This window comes from Hylaeus anthracinus, unplaced genomic scaffold (assembly GCF_026225885.1).
Source record: "Hylaeus anthracinus isolate JK02 unplaced genomic scaffold, UHH_iyHylAnth1.0_haploid 11989, whole genome shotgun sequence".
Taxonomy (NCBI): domain Eukaryota; kingdom Metazoa; phylum Arthropoda; class Insecta; order Hymenoptera; family Colletidae; genus Hylaeus; species Hylaeus anthracinus.
Window position 1 is genome coordinate 952,662 of NW_026534337.1, and position 22,342 is coordinate 975,003.

Consider the following 22,342-nt stretch of genomic DNA (forward strand, 5'->3'; position numbering starts at 1 on the left):
ACACACACACACACACACACACACACACACACACACACACACACACACAAAATAAAAATAAAATAAAAAATTCATTAAGAACGACAACGATAGCTATATTTGTCAAATGGAAAGAAATAAATAAATTTATTAAATTATTTATGTTTCTTCATATCTTACAGGCCATGAATCAACTAAATAAACAAATTACTGTAACGCCGAGGACGGCTTTCAGTCAGGATTGGCCGTGTCGGCAATCGATATTGGATTGAAACGTCTCGATACTCTCGATAGATCGTTGTAAGGAGTCGAGTTGGTTACATCGAGAAACAAAGGAAGAAGCGAAGTGAACAGAGGCGAGAAGAAAACAAGAGATATAAGAAAACGTAAAATCGAGAAGGGTAATTGTATAAGCGAATTATTTGTGTTCAATTAATCTTTACGAAATACAAGCGAATTATCTGTATTCGATCACTCTTTACGAAATATCATTGTTTAACACACAGTTTCGATCGATTCCAAAGGCTGGAACAATAGATATTAGCGTTTATATGAAACCGACGCCCAACGGTATTCCAGCGATCTGAAACCATTGGAAAACGTTTGATAACGTACTGAACACGTAGAATTGCACTAAATCGCATCGTTTAACACAGTTTCAATCGATTCCATAGGCTGGAACACTCGATATTCGCGAATGAGATTATCATTTTTTTAACTTAGCATATCACTTCCGCATAAAAGCAGCACATATTTTCTTTGCTGTTTCCTCGGTGTGATGAATGGTGTGTTACAATGTACTTTGTTTCTTTCCATATTCAAGGTAATATAAAATTGACTAGAATTAATGTATCCTAACCAATCTTTTTCCTAATGATGCTTGTATAATTCTCTTTGGTAAATGTTTACATTAGATAAGGCATCTCCGATGACCTTGACATATGTTGTCAAGGGTACCCTCCTGAGTAACATCCAAGAAGTTTTAGTCGTCGCTCGCTTTTTATTAAAAAGTTGTTAATAAAAATGTATTACAAGTATTATACTAGAATCTGCGCATACATACGCTCTAATGAACTTGACCTTGACATATGTTGTTAAGGCATCATTTTCATCAACTTTTTCCTGTATAGGACATTTACTAAATGTCCTTATTCTACAATTACACTTTAATGAATTACTCAAATAAGTTACTAAGGTCTTCACGATTTTCTGTTTTGTATCACATTATCCGCAAAATGGAATTTAAGAAACATCAATTATAAATAATAGTAGATAAAAGAGTTTTGCAAGTCGCTTTCTTTAAATAAGTTTTATAATTTGATCAGTTAAAAATTCTCGCCACGTGTTTCATTATGTGTGACATATTCAGAATATTCAGTTGGTTTCTTTGATTCATTTAATTTGTATACAGTTGAATATACGCGTGTAATTATATAACTAAATAAATAATATCACTACAAATGTAGCGTGGTCTGTGGCGGACGGTTTCCAACTTAATGGGTGATTGCGAACATGTTAGGAGAGAATGGTAGTGACAGAAATGAATAGAACTGATGCAATTAAATTCCATCTGGTATGGTGTTCTACTTGAAACTCGACAAAAGCCATGATATTATTTCGATATATTATGTCTGATCATCTGATAGCATAGTTGTAACGATGTTTTCTGTAGTGATGAGTGACGAGGCAAGTGAAATGTGTTTTGACCAAGGGGAAAGTTGTGACATTCTAATATTTTAATGTTCGAATGTTTTATAAGTAATGTTTTATAAATAAACGATTTTCCAAAAGAGGTTTTAGGATTTTGTTTTTTAATCGAACACAAGTGCTGGTCATCTTTTCAATTTTTTTTATTTAATAAATGATCGAACTACGAACGAAACAATTGTTATTACAATCAACTACAAATGAAATACTATCATTTTCCATAAAAAAAAGTTAATTTTTTGAAAGTCAGGTTCCAAGTTCACATAGCTACCTCAAGTTCAAAGTAGGACAGGATTTTCATACAATTAAAATTGTATACTTATGTTTATGGATTTACTGATTGTGTTACAGGCTTAATTATTGATCTCTTTCATGTCTTTATTGCACAAGCATTTGCAATGTACAAATTATCTTTTTTAATCTGTAAGCTAATTTAATTTATGATGCAATATTAATTGAAGGTTTTAGTTATTTAAAATTAAATATTTGCTAATATTCATTGAGAATCCTATATTGATGATAATTTTATGATTTCAGACAAGTTTTTATTTAATTTACGTTTTTTAGAAATTTAGGTCGACGAGATAATTATAACTTTTTACATATTTATTCAAAATAAGTCTTGTTATGTATAAATTTATTAAATTTGATTGTGATATTCACAGATCCTGAAGATGATCCCAAAATAACAAATCGAAAAGTAAAATAAATGATAGCTCGCTTAAGACGACAAAATTATCATCTTACAATTTATTTGTTTCCATAAAAAAAAAATATTTTAAGAATACTTTTTGAATAATAATTTTTTAAAAAGAATAATTTTTTGAATACCTATTACCTTTTACACAAATACAAATATCACAGTATAATCCCACCCGATAACTTGCCAAACCATTATATCCTTTTAAAAAACGTCTTGTGTGTTCTTTTTATATGATCTAGAAATTATAACACTACCTTGGTTAATGTAAAAGTGAAAAGCATTCTTACCCCTTCGAATATTATGGGGTCCTTATCCATTTATACATTGTATTAATTAAGCTTCGCTTGTTTCATATTTTAAACAAAAACCAACAGTCCGATACGACAAAAATATAATATAATTATAAATACATCAAACAATTGATTTATAATATTTTAGATAATTTTAAGTGTCACTAAATGTAAATGGAACATAACTAAGTATTGATTATTCAAATACTGATTATATTCAATATTCATTGAATGAGTAGCAATACTTCTGCGATTAATACCTTATTTATGGTTTATTCAAGATTTTAACAATTTGTTAGATTATACTACTTTTTTCAAACTTTAAATGTTGATTAACTAAACATACGCAAATTAATGTAATTTTATTGAAATATTATATTTATTTTGATATTTATAGTAACATGCATCTAAGTATATGGGCAGTAGTATAGCTCGTCTTTGAGTGCGAAGGGTTAAACATCGCACAGTTTGTCGTCAGTTGGTGACAAGGGTCGCAGAGATTGAAAGGGGCAAATGGAAGAAATGTATTTGATAGGACTCACCAGCACTGGAACCAGTGACATGACACTGCAGACAGACAACGAGAGCGAGCAACGATGTAGTTCTCATTTTTTCACTGAGGGTTCGAACAGCAAACAGTCCAGTAGATGAACGACCGAATCGATTTACGATCGTATAGAAACGCACGTGTGAACTTGCACAATCGTGATTCTCGAAGGTCTCTGCTTTTTGTCCGTGCACCGATGTTTACCATGTAAACATTCGCGAGCAGTTACTCGTTAACGCGATCTATCACAAGTTCGGTATGTCAAAGATGGCGACGCGGGTGTCTTACCGTCGTCCCATAACGATAAATATTCTCACTGTGCAGCAAATCAACCGGTCACTTCAAATTTCGACTGAACTCCGTTTGACGTTTCGTCACCGGCAATGGCTGGGACAACATTTCCCCTATACGAGAGCCTTAAACCGACTGAGGACGGTGTGCCGAACACCCTCTCAGCGTCCCATGAGAAAGGGGTTGTGCGCACACGCGACCATCAGCCAATCACCGCGTGCGATGGCCATCGCTAACCGCAGCCGACGTTTTGCGATTTTTTTCACGGATTTAAAAAGTGCTTTTCCTTGTTTCCTGCATAAAGATACACGAATAGCCCGGGAAGAGACTTCTCTTAGCATCTCGTAGTAATTGGTGTCACCAAATACTGACATCCGAGACACTCCCTATTCTTTGTTTGTATCGATGAGACGAGCGACTTGACTACGGACATGCGTTAGTGTGAGCTTGGTCGTTGTGTGCATATGTATGTACGAATATATGCAGGTCGCTTGTTTGAAACGACCGAATATAAGGGTGCTATGGCGCAACAGGCACGCGTGACGGCCAAATATGCAAATTGTGGAACGTTACACCTTAAGCCTCTCCCAGCCGCGTGTAGAGCCTGAGTGAGAGGTGAATAATATGTATCCATAGAATTTCCATTTTTAGAGACTATTAAAATACCACCGTAGAATTTTTCTTGACAATATCATTCAAAAGCTGAGACTTCAAGGAATTTTATCCCGAGGAGTGCCCGCCAAACAACTATGTATTTAAAACCGAAAAACGGATAGAGAAAAAGTTAAATTTTTAAAAATTGTCATAATGTAAAGTTTGACCTAATTTTTCACTTATTAAACCTACGTAATAAATTTTGATTTCCCATCAGGGAGATGGAAAACTTAACGCTGTTTCGAAAGGTGTACTGATTTTTAAGTTTGCACTGGAATTTAGTGGAGTTATGGCCGTTTAAAGAGTGTCAAGTCGAAAACACAGAAGAAAAATTAAAAGTGAAAATACTCGAGAATAAGGCGACACAAAGAAACTGTCTAAGAGTAATTTTTTGTTGGAAATTTATTGTAGAGTTGACACCCTGTGTATGTCCGAACTTATACGTAGACACCCTGTAGAGTACAGTAGACTTTCGTTTAATGCTGTTACGCGTTATACATTGTATAAATACGTATTATAGAAAATCGTGCTATACAAAACGTTTTTCGCATAACACATAAACTAAAATAACATTTTTGGAATGACTATTGCTATGCAAACTTTTACTTTCTATATTTTACCGAATGAGACAGTAATTTAAAAGTAAATGGTTGAAAAAACATATTATTAATGTACGCAAAACATCTCTTTTATTGAATTGAAAAATTCATTTTTATTCATCATTAAAAAATAATATCCTCAATTTGTACATTGCCACCATGTACAAATTATGCATACAGTAGGTGTAGAAAGTATTCGTACACGTAAAATTGTAATTTATTAACTTATTTTTGATAAACAATGACATTCTACATATTCTCGGAAATCTCTAGAATAGATACATTACAAAAAAATAGCTATTTCTGTAATTTACGAAATTTGCAAGAAAAAAAAATTAATTGATAGAAACGTTGAAGCAATAAGTATTCACACAACTGTTTAATTTTTAAAACTTGATTAAAAAAGAAAAAAAATTTACATTAATTTACAAGTGTATAATACTTCCTTTGTGGGATTTCTTTTTGATTTTATAATTATTGTAACTCTTCTAAGGATTAAATTAACTAAATTATTAGTTATTCGAAGTGGGATCTTCTTCAATTCCTCTATTAGAGCTATTTTTAAAAGTACTTTACTGAAAATTTGATGTTTTCTACGATAGATAGATAGATAGATATTCACAGATAGATTTCCTATCTGTGTTACAGATGGGTACTGATTCCTTTGACAATCGGTACGAATGGGTGATTTTTGTGTGTCCAATTCTGAGCCTCGATATTATTACTTGTTCTGCTCTTGATCTTATCTTGGGGTCTCTTCTTGTTTGAAATGAGTTGTCGATGAGGTTTTTTATGTAGGTGGGTGCAGTGTTGAACCATTTCCTTTCCCACTTTGTTAATAGTTTTCTTTTACTACAATTTAATAGGTCCTCGTGGTGGAAGCGGGTCAGTGTGTTTGAGGCTAAGTCGGCGGCAGCCTCTTTTGTAGCTTGATCGGCCCTTTCATTTCCTGGGATTCCAATATGGGAAGGGATCCATATTATTACAATTTTATTTCCGTTATTTGTGAGTTCTGTGTGAATTTCTAATATTTGTAGGATGGTCTCGTTTGTGGAGGCTATATTATTGATTGATACTATAGCACTTTTAGAGTCTGACAGAATGGCTATATTTAAGTAGTTCTCTTCTTTGGCTAAAGCCAGTGCGTGTTTAATGGCCATTAGTTCTGCAGTAAACACAGATGTTGTGTCTTGTTACAGATTGGGGGGTGACAACTGCATATCCTGTACTTGATAAATTTTTTGAACCATCAGTGTAGATGTGGGTGTAATCCATGTATCTATTTAAAAGTTCATTGGTTAGGGAGATGACAATGTCACGATGAGTGTCATATTTTGCATAAGCGTTAAGGGTTATATCCGTCTCAATAGGTGGTATTGTCCATGGTGGAATTTTTGGTAGTCTTCTGCAGTCTGTGTTGGAGAATTGGATGTCAAGGTCCTGCTCTATATTGTATATTCTACAGTAGAATGGTTTTGGGTAGTTACAGAGCTGGAGGTATTTTTCGTTACATCGTTTTGAGAACGTATTCAGATAAGCAGGTTTGTTAGGTATGGTTGAGGTTTTTATCGCTTGTGCAGCGCTGAGAATTTGTCTTCTGGTATAAAGTGGGGGCTCATTGATTTCTTTTAGGATACCTTAGAATAGGACTAGTTCTGAACGCTCCTACGATTGTCCTTAGTGCTGCGTTATGTACTGGGTCGAGGATTTTAAGGCATGAATGACTCGCAGATCCGTAAATGATTGCCCCGTAATCGAGTTTGGGCCTGATAAGTGCCTGATAGGTATTTTTCAGGGTTACTTGGTCTGCAGATGGGCCTGAAGTTGGAAGCGAGTTTTTAAAAAAATCGACATTTTCGAATTTTATTGCCATTCACGCGGAAAAAAGAAATCAAAACTCTGTCGCAAATTCCACGCAACGAAATAACGTTCCAACCCTTAAACTTGGGGTGGACCACCCCTACCTCTGCCCCCCTCCCTTCAGCTCCGGGGGCAGTTTTCGAAACGGGACCTTCTCTGCATTCATCCTTAACGTATCGAGAACAAACATAGTAAATTTCATTGCCCTCCGATGTGTGGAAGTGCTTCGTTACGAAGGGGGTTGAAAATTTGCGAGCTGTTCCACCCCCCAAAGGGTGCCTATGGGGTGCACGGTATGGGTGCTGGCACTTTCTGGATCAAGGGAGTCCAGAGAATGCATTGAGTCCAAAATCGAGACCGTCGTCTAAAAATTGTGGATTTTAGAGGGGGAGGAGGGTTGTGGGGGGTGGGTTTGTCCGAGAGGGATTTTAAGGGGGGTGCATTTTGTAGAGGGCATCAAGGAGAGTCGCCCCAAAGGTTTTATTTAATTTTTCAACCCCTTCCGTCATCCCTGGCCTGTTTCAAAGAGGCGTTTTTTTACACCCTCCCCTTTAGGGGGATGAATTAACCCCTTCACATCAATCCTCGCCAATGCAACTTTGCACACACCCAGAAGACACTTGAAGATTACTCCTCACGAAGTTTCACCGAAATCGGTTGAAAACTCTCATAGTTATGAGCATTTGAGAAATCGTTCCGGTTTGCTTGTCCGCTAGTGTATTTCATGTCGCGCTAGAAGAATTATTTTGTATTCAAAAGCCAATATAAATATTGGTATTAATGTGTAAACAAATATTATCTTGAACAATAGTCAATTTCTACGTCTTATTAATTAATTACGCATTGTAATTTCAAACTGCGTCGTTTTCGAGTGAAAAATTGCATCGCTAACAGATTTTGTCTAGTGATATATTTAAGGTGATCAAATTAGGTGAAATAGTCTGTATATACACTACAATCGTAATTTAAATATTTACTATTTTAGTACAAAATGAAAAGTACTTTATCAACGGAGAGTACTTTATTGACGGAGATATCGTAACATTATCTGTTTATCGAAATGTAAATAATACTCTGAATAATGAAATTATCAATGTGTTATTATTTTTTCTTTTAGTATTATTTACATTTTATAAAACAAACAATCCTACAATGTTTCTGCTGATTTTGACAAAGTACATTCCATTTCGTACTAAAGTACCCGTTTCATACTAAAGTAAATATTTAAATTATGATTGCAGCGTAGAACATAATTTGTAACTAATAGAAATATAAATGTGATTACAATTGTTTTAAAGTAAATAAAAAACTGCATTTCATATAATATATACACATATATTACTTACCTGTAGTAACACGTTGTAATTATTTTACAAATGCACTTGTTTGGATAATAAAATTACATTTACGAATGGCATAGGATAATCTTAAAAGTTTATAAAAAAAATTAACTTGCCGAAACCCGGGATTGAACCGGGGACATCTAGATCTTCAGTCTAACGCTCTCCCAACTGAGCTATTTCGGCTTGTACTAGTACCTGATGTGTATATCAATATTACATATACTGACCTATTTCTCATTTATATTTTTCATTTTATGTATAAATTTACGACGTATATTATCTGTATATCGTTGTTGTTGTTGTTGTTGTTGTTGTTGTTATTATTATTATTTCAATTACAAATATAAATCGTAAATTTTTCTTAGAAATTGTAAATCATCACTATTTTATGTATCATATGATATTGATATGATGATTGTATATACAATTACCGTATACGTATATGGATTTTTATTTATTAATATTTCATTAAAATACTTATATCATTAATACTTAGTAATATAAATTTCTAAACAAATGTTATCGAGCTGTTCCCAGAAAATATCGATTAGCTTTTAATCAATTAGAACGAAATACTTTGGAAATATATATTTACAACACATGCTCCGCAAAGAGAATAAATTATAACTAACTAATTATATTTACAACACATCATATTATTTTCAAAAGCAATAAAAACAAAAAATTTATTAAAGTGTTTATTTGTTAAAGTGCGTACTCGCCGTATTTTGTCTGTACTTTGATCGCGCTCGGTTCTTCGTTCTCTAATTCAACTTACATACTTTTATCACATTGTTTCGCGTATCCTGTTGCTTGCTAGTCTTTGCACGATGCACAAGTTTACATTTCCCAGAACAGGCTTTAAGGTTATCCGAAAGGAAAGAGATCGGTTAAAACTCACGGTCGAGAAGCGAAATCATGCGTCGAACGAAGACAGATGTAGACACTACGAAAACAAACCACGAATTTGAGAGAGATGAGAAAAGAGAGAGTCAAGGACGTACAGGTAAGTTCGATCTAGACAGCTTTTCTACAGGTATACTGTATTTATTATTACTATAGTAAAGGCATGAGCAAAAAAAAGTAAATAGCTAATATCGTAAAGTTGTTCTTTTATAATAATTAACACATGTATTTCAGTAAAGTAATAACTTATATAATACTAATTCTAGTATTTTCCGGCGACGTTAATACTTTTTTAATTGTTAGATTTTGTTCAAATATTATCTTCTGTGTACCGTATTACACTGAAGAACAATTTTCTGGTTATCTGTTAAAGGAAAAACAGGAATAAACGACATTCTCACGTTTTGTCCTCGAAACTGGTTGAAGCAAGTTGAAAAGTTCTCGAGGCCGCCATGATGTTCTTCCTGTCCGAACTTGGCCTACAGTCTAGTCCGCTCGCTACGTTCACGATGTTCAGTGTTGCGTTGTACGTAGATGGTGACGGTTCGTCGAAGGAAGACGTACGACTGGTTAAGAACGTAATTACCATTTGCGAGGGGTGATAAAGAAAATTGAAGGGTATATTTTTTCGTCGCGCCCTACCGTGCGTAGGCGCATCGAAATAAGGGAGAAAATTCAATCTTTTAAGGCTGCAATCGGACATTATGGCGAATTTGAGGCAGACACCGCTGACGTGTAGTGGACACACTAGACCCGTAGTGCATCTTGCATTTTCCGATGTCACGGACACTGGATATTACTTGATATCGGCATGCAAAGGTAATTCGTTTTTTATTTTCCTAAGCTATGAGAAAACTTACTGTTACCTCGTGTTGGTCATTTTTTCTCGTTTCATGATCAACATGTTCGGTTCTTGATCTCCTTGGCCCAGTTCCTTCGTACATCCAAGGTTTCGCGAGTTATGGGTTTCGAGGTTAGACGGTATGTTCGCGATGTCACGGATTTCTCGTATAATTCTTTTGTTATCGTAGCATATGCTCTCGTGCTCGAAGGGGCTATTTTTCTAATACGTTTGAAATACATTAAATTAGTTTACATTTATTCGTCGTACGTGTATGTACACTCCGGGACAAAAAGATACCACACTTCAAAATTAACATAATTTTTATTTATTTAATACTATAACCAATATTTTGTTTTTATACATTCTTGCAAAATACCTCTATAAACATATACAAATAAAATTGGATTGAATTTCGGCAGTCTATACAATTTTATTAAAAAAAAAATATAACTTTTAAGGAAATATAGTGGGACAAAATGATAGCACATTTAACTTAAAATTGTGTATAACAATAAATCAACGAATGATATTTAATGCTTAATATCTTATGCCTTCTCCTTTACATTTACTAACAGCCATCATTCTCTTTGGCAAAGATTTATAGAGTTTTTTAATAGTTTTCTGCTTTAATTGGTCTTACTCATCTTGAATACATTTTTTTAATTTTGCAATATTTCCAAATTGTCTGCCATTTCCACATACAGCTCGGGCAAGATTTCTCCAACAATTTTCAATAATGTTAAGGTCGGGTGACCTTGCTGGCCAATCCAAAACACAAATTTTTTCTCAAGAAAAGTGTTCTTTTACTACTTTTGCAGTGTGTACTCTGGCATTATCCTATTGAAAAATAAACTTCTCTCCAGCAATTCTGGTTGCATACGTGTTTATTTGTTCCTTAATCATTTCCAAGTATATTTTGATATTCATTTTTCCTGCTATAAATTTGATCACACCACCATCTCCCCTTTGCCGACGACTCGAAAACTGTTCCTCTTTTCATCCGTAAATATTATTCTTCGCTATTTCTTTCGCATATGAATATTCTTTTGCGCAAAGTGTAATCGATTCATCTTATGTTGCACAGTTAACCAAGGCTTTTTCTTTAAATTTCTTCATGTTATGTATTTGCAGTTTTGTAAAACACATCTCATATTCTCTATATTAGTGTCTACACCAACACTTTGAGCTATTTGCCTTGAAGTCATCTTAGAATTTGATGCTGTTCTTAGTATTGCACGTCGTTCCCAGCCATTTAGACTTCGAAAACGTCCAGAATTCTTTTTTTACCATAATTTTCCAGATTTTTCAAGCAGTTCATTATTACTTTTCGACTTCTGTTCATAATTTTTTTTTTGTCACTGAATATTGTTCTTCTTTCAATTTTATTATAGTGTCAATTTCACACGCGTTTAATCTCTTTCCGCGATGCACTTTTGCATAATATTTCGCCTTTTTTGAACAAATATACAACACGAAATAATGTCACGGACTTTATTAAATATGTTCTGGGGTTGATGTTCGCAATTTGCGACCTTCAGTGTAACTAGAAACCATAGATTTACTACATGTGCTATCATTTTGTCCTGGTTGCGAACAATAATATTTACATTTTTTGTGTTAGAATCCTATCTAAGTATATGTTGTGGACGATATTTCATAAATTGTATACACAGACATGCTCTGAGTTATCAGTAAAAGAAAATATGTATCTTAATCAGCTTTTAACACAAAATATGGGAAAATATAAGGTGTGCATCTTTTTGTCCCAGAGTGTATAGAATTACCATCACTAAATCATACCAACAGAGTAGATATAGAAAATACTCATTAAAAGTAAACGATGATGAGGAAGAGGATAATAATATTTTTCTATGCTCGTGAAATATAATAGGTATTCGAAAAATTAAAATTATTCATCGAACATAATTTTTGTCAAAGTTGATATAAAATTTTGAACGAGTGACCAGTACAACTATCATTCCAAGAATCAAATTATGTTATAAATTAAAGTAGATAGCCATGCACATTGCACATATGTTTGCATTAAATAATCATGAACCAAATCAATAATTAGTGTCTTAACAAAATCAGTAATTTGAATATAAAATTTTATTTAATAAATATTTTGTGCTCAAACTCTGACTAATACTTTTAGTTAGCAACATGATTCAAAAATTGTGAGCAACTATATTCTTTCTAAATCTGATTTTTTATTTTGTTACTTCAAAGAAACGATAAAGGAAAGAAAAAAACTTTTTATACACATATATTAACATACATATATCTATTGGTATTATTTTCTGAATATAATTTTTGGTAGCATATTACAAAAATAATCATGTACAAGTAGTAATTATGGTTATTTACAATGAGAGGTCATTAATCATCAATTTTTTTTTTAAGGTTTGTCATTAGCAATTATTAAATAGTTCTAATAAAAAAATATGATAATATATTTAAAGTATTATGATAGAAGAGCATATGAACAATTAACAACATTAAGTTTTTGCCCTTCTAGGAGAAGTCATTAATTCGGCCATGTACTGAAAATCATTTTTCTTTAGGCAGATATTTTAGTTGTTGACGAAGCTAATGACTGTCTCCTAGAAAGGGAGGAATTTAATCTCATTTACTATTTTCTAGAAATGCAGTTTTCTATCAAATAAAATGTGATATTGAATATTTACAACAGATGTGGGTAACTGTTTGGTATCATGTGCTTCATAGTTTTGTGGCAATGGCACATGGGATTTCCACTATTTTATGACACTAAATACCAACTTTTAACAACGTAAATTACTGCAAGCATTCGCTTGTCCATGTTTGGTCTACAAACTCGATGATTTCAAAGTCCTTGAAGTCTCTTGGCAATAAAAGATCATTAAATATTCCGGAACAAACAATAATTGTCATTTGCCTTTAGCTTTCAAGATGTAGATATTACAACTCAGAATTATAAATTTATGTCTTCATAGGCATTATGTTGCAATTTGCACAATCATTAGGTTGTCTGTTGCTAAAGATGTTTTTAGTAAGAAGCTCAAAAAGAAAAGTTATTGTAATTGTCATTTATATGGAACTTGGATCATTATTTTTCTTTTTAAACTTTTACAAACGTTTGTAATTAAGTAATGTTCTAAATTGATCTGGTTCCATTTTCTAATCGTTATATACTGAAAACTAAGAAAGAGCAAATACCTTTTGTTCGATAACTCTTTGATATATTCAAAGTCATTGGAATTATCGAGATCAGTACTAATATTAATATAATTACTATTACTATTACTAATATAATTACTAAATGTCTACCTGATAATGTAAAACAAGAAATGTAATTGTAATCATATATCATTTAGTTGATGTGCACATTATATAAAATATTTATTTTGCTGTCAGTTTCATAATATAAATTATCTTATATATATTGCAGTGATAGTAAAATTTTAATTGCATTAACAGTCTTGTAATATATTTTTTAATAAATATGCATGTTATGCACATATTTATAAACAAAGATAGTAACGAAAAAAAACTGCAGTAATTATCAACAAATGTACATAAAAATTATTTACCCGTAACAAAGGTTGTAGAAAAGAAACATGATTATGAACTGGAATGTAGGTTTTTTCTTTTTAAAGCAATCATTAATTGAGTTCAAATATCATGATTATTTGTGGTGATATAATTGACTTAAATTTGAGGTTTGAGGTTGACATTTAATTGTCTATAATAAATGTAAGTTTTAAAATCATTAAATTCACCTTATAAAATTTCATAAAAATTTTGAATTCGTCCACTGTTTCATGAAACTTTAAAAGTTTTATAAATTAATAGTAAATGTACGACGTGTTTAGATGGCAAACCTATGTTACGACAAGGAGACACTGGAGATTGGATTGGAACATTTGAAGGACATAAAGGAGCAGTGTGGGGTGTTGCACTGAATCCTGATGCTACAAGAGCTGCTTCGGGCGCTGCTGATTTTAATGCTAAAGTCTGGGATGCAATTAAAGGAGAAGAAATTTATTCCTTTCAACATAAGCATATAGTCAAGTCCGTTAACTTTAGTACCGATTCCAATTATTTGTGTACCGGATCCAACGAAAAACTTGTACGGATTTATGATCTTAACAAGCCAGATGCAGCACCTCAGGTATACATTTGTGTTTCTATTTAACGAAACAATAATACTTTATCTAACAAATTATATTGACAGGTTTTCTCAGGTCACAAACATGGTATAAGGCATGTTACCTTTTTCAATAATAACACTCAATTAATTACTTGTGCCGATGACAAAACATTGAGAGTCTGGGATAGAAATAGCAGTCAAGAAATAAAGAGGCTAGACTTTTCATCTATTCCAAATTCAATGGAGTTGTCGAAGGATGGAACTATCATCACAACTACTCATTCCAATATAGTGACCTTCTGGAATAGTAAAGAGTATGTTTACTTTTATTTTTATGAATTTAAGATCAGTAAACAATATCTATAAAAACCGAAGATAATGAAACGAGTTTCAAGGTAATCGAATAAATAGAATGTACTTTATATGCGTCTGTAGGATGAGCGGTTTAAAATCCTGATCATGTATTCGTAAATTTGTTACATAGCCTTTAAGTTAACCTTGTCTCGTCGAGAAGTACTTCCTGGGGTAACACTTTACATTTTAATGAGTTCCACATAATTGAAGCTTCTAGATAATTTGAAGATTTAAAGATTTTAGTTTAAAAAGGTAGCGTACTATACGTGTAAAGTAACTTATTGTTTTTGTAGCTTAACGAAAATACGTGAATATGTTGTGCCAACACAAATGAACAGTGCTAGTTTGCATCCAGATTGCAGTATTTTTGTATGTGGAGGAGAAGATTTAAAAATGTACAAATTCGATTATAGTACAGGTACAGAAATTGGTAAGTTCGCTGTTTTCATAAAATTAATATTCCAAAACATTATATTTTCCTGCATTTTAGTGGATCTGTAAACGTTTAAAATTAATTTCAGAGTCTTTCAAAGGACACTTTGGACCTATACATTGTGTACGTTTTTCACCAGACAGTGAATTATATGCAAGTGGCTCGGAAGACGGTACTTTGAGATTATGGCAAACGACAGTTGGTAAAACTTATGGTCTCTGGCGATGTATAGAGCAATCATCTATGGTACAAGAAAATGCTGCAGTGATTAATAATAAACAAGAAGTTCCTGCGAGTTAAAAATTGAACAATTCATGGATAGTGTAAAGTATTTTGACATTGGAGAATAGACACTTTATGAGCAAAAGTGATGGTAAGACAGCAAAGGACTAGAGTTGAAATTTTATTTTACTAGCTGGTAGCTGCCGAAACGTTTTGTAAATATTGGATCTCTCTTAAGCAAGTTCCAATCCAATTCAGCCTATTGAAACGTGATACTCCGAAGAAGACTAAAATGCGGACCAAACTTCACGGTAGTCTGATAGGTCATGGAAGTGTGGAACGCCATTCAATATTTATTATAAAGAAGAAAAAAAAAAGAAACATTAACATTTATTAACGTTATACATGCCATTATTATACTACAAAATTAGATAGAGGATGTAATGACAGAAAGAAAGACAATTCAAAATGAAATTTTGTGTTCGCATTTGTTATTTTGCGTAATAATTACTGTACAAATATAAAAACGATTCACCTAGTACAGTGATAGAGCAGTTCCTTAAAACACATATCACTCATCCGCCCAGTACAATATTCACATGTAACCCCTCTTTCTAACAATGTCACAACGTCAACAAGTGTCATGACAATTTATTGGAGTCCTCTTTGCCTTCACGTCGCAATTATGTTCTACGAGATCACTGTACAATTTTTCCTTCAAACTGGCAATGACAGCTTTCTATTTATACGGATTGTGTACTGACCACTTTATGGTATCAAGAGTACGCCTTCTCTCGTAAATTACATATTTCTTACAATCTATACAATAATACTAGTAAACATAACAAATAAAAAAACTGAGAGGTAATTGTTACAAAACAAAAAAAAACGGTATTCCCTTCAAATCAATTCCGGTTAGGATTAAATACAATACGCGCACATCTCGATACATTCTTTATGGGGCATTCGTGTAGCTTTACATTTCCGAATACTCTCGACTTCTCTCCGAGGGATGACATTAAAAAGTATACACGCACACGCAACGTGTCACTGAATCGTCGATACGATTATCAACGATGAGCACTGCTTGTTAACCGTTCCTGAACGTCACTGCCGTTGTACAGTCTCTTGAAGGAAGACAGCGTGTCTCTTGCATGTGATAGTTAATAAGCAACGAATTGTATGAAAAGTCTTTGCCGATGTTTTCCTCGTTCAGCCTATGAACTGCGAGAGGTCAGGTAATTTAAAACCGTTGAAGGAGACCGGTGTTGGTGCACTTCGTAGACTATTCCTGTGCGGCGCAAAACCAGGGAAACTGGTTGGTGTTGTGAACTGCTGAAACCTCGAGGTAGTTTCTGTGGCCGCTAAAACGAAACCACACTGTGCGGTGCATACATCGTCTCGTAAGATCGCTTCTCGAGAAGCTTCGCGTAGAAGTTGATTGCAGTCCGTGATTCTCAAAGATGCGCATTGAGTCTGAAATGAAAATTAATTATATAATTATTATATATAATATAATAATAATTATTATTATATAATATAATTATATAATATAATGCTTCAACAAATTATATGTAACACGTTTCTTACTACGTGTCGTGTATACGTGACAGCGATTATCTTTTTATTCAATGTTCATGTAAATAAATGAAATCTTGTAGGTTACAGTCTTGGACTTGCTTGTTTATCTTTCAAAATTATGCCATTTCATATAAAGTGTGTTTGTACACTTATTTGTCTAATACAATCTTATGCAAATAAAACTTATTCTGTATGATCACTAATAAAGTTGCTAGTTGCCACAGATGTAACATATTTTCTCGGTTGAAAACCAGAATTATCATGTGCGAAACATTGTAGTACGAGTAACGTTGGAAATCTAATAGATACTTACGCCTTCGGCTGTGCAAACGCAGCTAGTGCAAGGTGTGGGAAACCCAGACTCTCCCAAGGCAACGTTTCTTCCACCGATTTGGCAGCCGTGTCTCGTTTCTCTCCAGGCGGACAGATCTAGCTGCGGCATGGAACTGCATGGAACGCGTGGGTTTAAGAAATTACTGGGCAGGTCAAACGCTGCTCTTTGCATGTCGTTATGCTCGTCCATGTTATCGCACATAACTTTGGACAACGTGACCTTGCGAATCTCCCCCAATTGATGTTCGGTGAATCGGATATTCGGATCGTCCGTTTCGTACCAGAAACGATCACATTTCCTCGCCTGCCGGAATTGTATAGCTATTATGCAAGCAAAAGTCGGTCCGACGAGTCCTCCTTGAAGCGGCCTTTCGCTCAATCCGCCGGGGAATAAATCTATGTCGTCTACAGAGGCGTAGATACGTTTCATACGAGCTATGACCTCTGGCGCCATTTCTCTCGACAAGTCTTCGAACGTGGTAGCCCTCTTCAGATTGCACAGAGCTCTGTAGTTATTGTAGGACGGTATCCCGTGATCCCTGGCGCGATGCACGTTCAGGGCTATCAAATCTATTCCTGAATACGGAATACCACGAATTTCGAATAGATGATTGGTCACTTCTCCGGTTATAAATTGATCCAGAGACTCCATAGGGGTGGCCACCAATCCTCGAATCATCTCGTCTAACATGTTTTGCTGGTAGAGCGCGTCAGGATCGAAGAAACCGTCGCGCAGTAAAATGGACGGTTCGATGTTCTGGTAGTTGCGATCCATTCTTGGTAGATGAGGTCTCAGGAGCGAGTGCCCGATTCGGTAAGCTGCTGTGGCGAATTCGGTGAGGACACTCGGATTGCAAGTAGGCGAGTACTCCTTGTAATAGCCCTGAGGTAGGAGCTTCAATCCGTACAGAGTGACGGCGTTCCAGCCGAGGATTCTCGGTAGAAATTCGTTGTACGTGATGTGTTGCATCAGCGCACTGACGATACGACGGGTTTGCTGAAACAGCTTCTCACCGTCCCAGTGAGGATTCACCTGTCTCATACCTTCCACGATTCGGTTGTGCTCGCGTATCCAGAAAGTATGCATGACTGTTAAGGCTGGCTGCTCGGACGCACGTCCGTCACCTCCGATGAAACAATATCCAGACTTTGCTTTGCACTCGGGGTGAGTCGCCGACTGAGGCAGAAGGTCCTTCGACCCGCGGTGGGGACTTTGCGTGACGTTCATGCGACCATTAAAGCCACGCAGAACGTTGCAGATACAAGTGTTCTCTCCGTAGATCACAGAAGCGTCCAGAAAACCAGTGTTCTGGTTGATCTGTTCGCGTGGCCCCAGACGCTGTTGTCCTGGCAGCGATCTCATGGACGGGAAGCACATTCGCGCGCCAGAGGAAACGTTCACCGTTGGATAGTAATGGTCGCCGGGAGGCACTGGGAAAGGATTGCACTCAGCGTGTACCGTGCGAGGCGAGTCGCAGGAACGACAACTCGGTATAGACTCGGCGAACCCTTTGTGGATTGGTGTCATTGTGAGATCGTGATCCAAAAACTGAGCGAACTGCATAACCATCAGCGAATACCGATTGTGAAGATGAGAGATGTCAGGATGAATCACGGTGGACACTACTCTTGGGTTGGGTAAAGGTATTCCCGTAACCGATGTCACCCTTGGTTTCGACACTCCGTCCTCGTAGACGGGAGGTAGCAATCTGGCGAAGGTCGTCAATGATTTCCCGAGGCTGGGGTTGCGGAGGTTGTTACAGTGACCGGAAAGGGTTCTATAAGGTGTGGTTGGGTCGCAGGTGCTGTCGTCTGATGGGCACTCGACTTCCTCGTGGTTCGTCGGCTTGTTGTGGGTCAGGAATCCGGATATGTCAACGTTTTGCAGTAAATCGGAGAAGTCATTGTTGGGGAAACCAAGAATGTTGTCCGTGGTGTCAAAAGCCTGTCGTTTCCTACGTTTCAGACCGTGCACGCCGTTCAAAATCTCATTGGTAGCCAGCTCGTACATGATCGACGAGTTTGCTAACAACAGGGCGTCTCTGTTGGCTTTGGAAAAACTAGCTGCTGTGCCAGCTGGCGATTTCGGGTCTGCTATTCTTTGCTCCAACCATGAGTTGTATTCCAGTTGTTTCCTTTCGATCAGATCAGCTTCCGCTTTCTTCACTGCCGCTGCCAAGAGGCTAGGATTGAGTTCAGGTACGAATTCTGGAATCACGGGCACTCCGATGACTTTTTCTTTAACTGGTTCCGGCAGAGGCTCCTCTTGCCACGGAGTTATGTCTAGCACGCTATGCTGGTCGCAGCTGATCCTGGCGTTCAAGTACGGATCGAGTTGGATGAACGCTTTAGGTTGAATCCTACGAATGTTCGTGTTCGTGCAGAGGATACCAGCCAACGAAACTTTCTTTATCTCGGCAAGTTGGGCTGAGCTCAATCCCGAAGGGGGAATGTCGTTCTCGTACCAAAATCGATCGGAATTTCTAGTTTTGATTAACTGTTTCTTCAGGAGGCATTCGAACGTCGGGCCCACTGCTGCGCCCTTCGTAGGAATTTCTAAAATTCCACCCAGAAGGAGGTCTATGTCTTCCACCCGAGAGTAAATTGATTCTAGCAGCTTCGCGTGCACCGGCCGCATGAAGCTTCCCAAATCTTTGAAGTCCTGAACCTGGGAATTTAAAAACAAACTTGTTTTAATTATGTAAATTTGTAATAAAACTGTTCATTTCGGACAAGAGGAATTGGTAGAATTATCATTAGGGGAATTTAGTCGAGTTCTAAATATTATTTAGAAGTTTGTAAGCAATTTAACAAAAATTCGACATAATACTGTATTATCATCAGAGCTGGGTAAAATACGTATTTTAAATAGTAAATAGTAAATAAATACTTTATTTCGGATCATGCAAGTATTTTTTTAAATAAAATATTTTATTTGTCATAAGAAATATTAAGATAATATTTCAAATAATATTTTATTTGAAAAACACTGAAAATATTTGTACCATAGTTCGGAATATTTTATTTTACTAAATTATAGTATAAAAAAAATATATATCGAATTGAGTAATTTCCTTTTTCGAAGTTGGATAAAAAATATATTTATTTTGGTAATCTAAAACGAACGAAGTACTTTTCCTCTGCATTATAAACATACATTCAATGTAGTTCTTCAATGAATACTTCTATTAAGAATCTTCATAAAATGAATGATGGAAAAAGATATTCTTCAATCGCAAGAAATCATAATATTTGCAATAAATAGTTTCTCTATCTGTGCATCATACATACACAGTTTATTTTTAAATTAAGAACTATGGAAAGTATTCTATTTTATGCTTTTTTATGCTATTAAAATGAAACATATTTTATTTTATGTGTTAAATTATCAAAATAAAATATTTTATTTGCTGAAATTTTATATTCCATTTGAAATATTATTTTATTTGAATTATGAAGAATCTATTATTTGAAATAGATTATTTGGTTCTTGTATTTTGTTAACTAAGGGTAATTTTTAAAATTTTACTACTACATACATGTACGTAAATATGTATGTATTAGGTTGTCCCAGAAGTTTCTTCCGTGATTTGCATTCAGTTATTTTAAATGGCACTGTTCATATAAATAGACAACCTAATTTCTTAGATGCTAATATTGTAACAGAAATGGAGCAAAATGAATCGTACGCAATTCAATAATATAATATTAGACGTAAAATATTATGTATGTATTACTTATTACTGAAATGAAAGAAACTTTTAGGACAACCTAATAGTTACTTCTTTTACACATTTATCTTTGTGTTATAGACACTAAATTTTACTTTTAGATTAATTTTACATACTGTTTCCGAAGCAGTCCAGAATAAAATTGTTGAAACGTTAAAAATGTTTAGGTTGACATAACTTTGTAATGAAAAAATAATACCTTTTATTTATAAACGGTTTTCGAAATGACGCTTCAAGATTTTATTTTTTAATAAAACAAAAATGGTATGGAAAAATGGCTTGTAAGTAGACTACGGATCTTTATGCATTTATAGAAAATTTGAATGCGCAAGAATATAAAAAAGATTGAAAGTAAAGTTCATGTTATAATATTTGCAGAATAAAATAAATTCCTATTTAGGTTCAATTTTTATAGGTACGTTTACAAAGATTTTATTTTACATAAAGATCCGCAATGTACTTATAAGTAATTTTCATTGACTTTTGACTACACAAATTTGAAATACACCATTATTTTTGTCATTTTTTATTATTTATTCGTGTTGTATTTATATTATCTATAACAACGGTAATGTCATAAAAGACAAATTTTCCCATCCCCGAAAGGGGGGAGAGGATGAGGTTGAGTACCTACCGGGCGCGTCCCCGTGTGGGGGATAGGGGAACGGCCAGGCATGCCGAAGTCAGACCCGTACCGAGGTGCGGATCTCAATCCGTGATCGGTCGGGGATGCCGAGGTGGCAGGGTCAGTGAGGGCTATAAGGGATTCGGCTGGCGTAAAACCCGGCCTACGGGAACCAAGGCCCCACCGCGGACCAACTCCCCAAGCCAAGGTGTAAGCTATCGTGCCGAGGGCTGGATGGCACCGGGGTAATGGTGTCGTGAACGATGCCCTTGGAGCCCTAGGCGAAACCCCATTGTATTTTAGCCTTACTCCTGCAAGCAGGCTCTGCGGGGGCGGACAGAATATTTCCTCCCTTCTCGTGGGAATCTTATGAAACCACACGCTTTTTTATCTACACCTCAACGCGAAGGGACCCCGACAGGGGGACCTTCGACTACGCCCGGTGTGGTTGAGGCGGACCTCTGTGTCGGCGAGGTACTTACCGAGCTGACGCGAGGGCTGTCGATGGCCACACCACAATTGTCTGTGGAGACAGAGGGCCCGGCACCGACTGGGACCACGGAATCCACAGGCACCAAACTCATATGGAAGAAAAAGAGTGGAGCCGCTAAGAGGAAGGCGCGCAAAGCCAAACTGGCAGAGCGTTTGTCGGCCTCTGAGGCGGCTAACTTGGACGAAGTGGCAGGGAACTCGGGAGGGGTTCAGGCTCAGGGTTTAAAAAGGCCCAGATCAGATGAAGAGACCCCTCCTCAGGCCCTGAAAAAGAAGGCGAAATTGCCTTCCCCAACTGGTTACGCCGAGGCGCTGAAGGGCGGCAAGAGAGCGATTGTGGCGCTCTCTGGCTACCCCGAGGCGTTGCTTACCGAGGGGAAGGCAAAGCAGATGCAGCTTGGGCTCATGAAGGCCCAAGATGCAGAGGAGAGGAGGGGATGCTCCCTCGTTTTGAGGGAGTAAAGTTCGAGCAGGGGCTCCTGTGGATCACCTGCTCGGACGATGAGGCCAAGGGATGGCTAAAAAAGACCGTCCCGGGCCTAAAACCATGGGAGGGAGCCTCACTCCAAGTTCTGGAGAGGGAGCAGCTCCCAAGCCTCAGCAGGATGACAGGAGTCTTTCCCATGATGGTGGAGAGCACCGAGGTCATCCTGAGGAGGCTAAGACATGCCAACCCTGGCCTACGGACCTCCCTATGGAGGCTGTGGGACAGGAAG

General features: G+C 36.0%; 2 protein-coding genes, 1 long non-coding RNA gene and 1 other non-coding gene across 8 annotated transcripts in view; 2 read left to right on the forward strand and 2 right to left on the reverse strand.

The window, feature by feature from the left end:
• The window catches only part of LOC128888121 (uncharacterized), a 7,787-nt gene extending 6,016 nt beyond the window's left edge, over nt 1-1,771 (forward strand). For 2 of the 4 annotated variants that reach the window (XR_008460170.1, XR_008460171.1), the window contains 2 exons: nt 162-380; nt 486-1,771. This is a non-coding gene — a long non-coding RNA (uncharacterized LOC128888121). Of the gene's footprint in view, nt 1-31; nt 381-485 lie in introns of those variants that run through there. The other 2 variants (XR_008460172.1, XR_008460169.1) reach the window with 2 other exon arrangements.
• A 6,312-nt stretch (nt 1,772-8,083) lies between these two features.
• Trnaf-gaa (transfer RNA phenylalanine (anticodon GAA)) lies at nt 8,084-8,156 on the reverse strand. The gene has a single exon. It is a non-coding gene; the product is annotated as a tRNA-Phe (tRNA).
• A 1,224-nt stretch (nt 8,157-9,380) lies between these two features.
• On the forward strand, nt 9,381-15,405 carry LOC128888053 (serine-threonine kinase receptor-associated protein). 2 transcript variants are annotated; one of them, XM_054144671.1, is made up of 6 exons: nt 9,381-9,497; nt 9,568-9,698; nt 13,578-13,876; nt 13,940-14,169; nt 14,503-14,639; nt 14,731-15,405. In XM_054144671.1, exons 2-6 carry the CDS (start codon nt 9,584-9,586, stop codon nt 14,940-14,942), a joined length of 993 nt encoding a protein of 330 aa, XP_054000646.1. In that variant the 5' UTR covers nt 9,381-9,497; nt 9,568-9,583; the 3' UTR covers nt 14,943-15,405. The 2 variants fall into 2 exon arrangements, with proteins under 2 accessions (XP_054000646.1, XP_054000647.1); XM_054144672.1 differs by lacking the exon at nt 9,381-9,497 and adding an exon at nt 9,811-9,860 and having other exon boundaries at nt 9,618-9,698.
• LOC128887698 (uncharacterized) overlaps nt 15,217-22,342 on the reverse strand; it is a 65,544-nt gene continuing 58,418 nt past the window's right edge. The window contains exons 6-7 of the mRNA XM_054143897.1: nt 16,759-19,446; nt 15,217-16,340 (exon numbers count right to left, since the gene is read on the reverse strand). Of these exons, the coding sequence (XP_053999872.1) occupies nt 16,077-16,340; nt 16,759-19,446 (2,952 nt within the window). The 3' untranslated portion in view covers nt 15,217-16,076. The remainder of the gene's footprint in view (nt 16,341-16,758; nt 19,447-22,342) is intronic.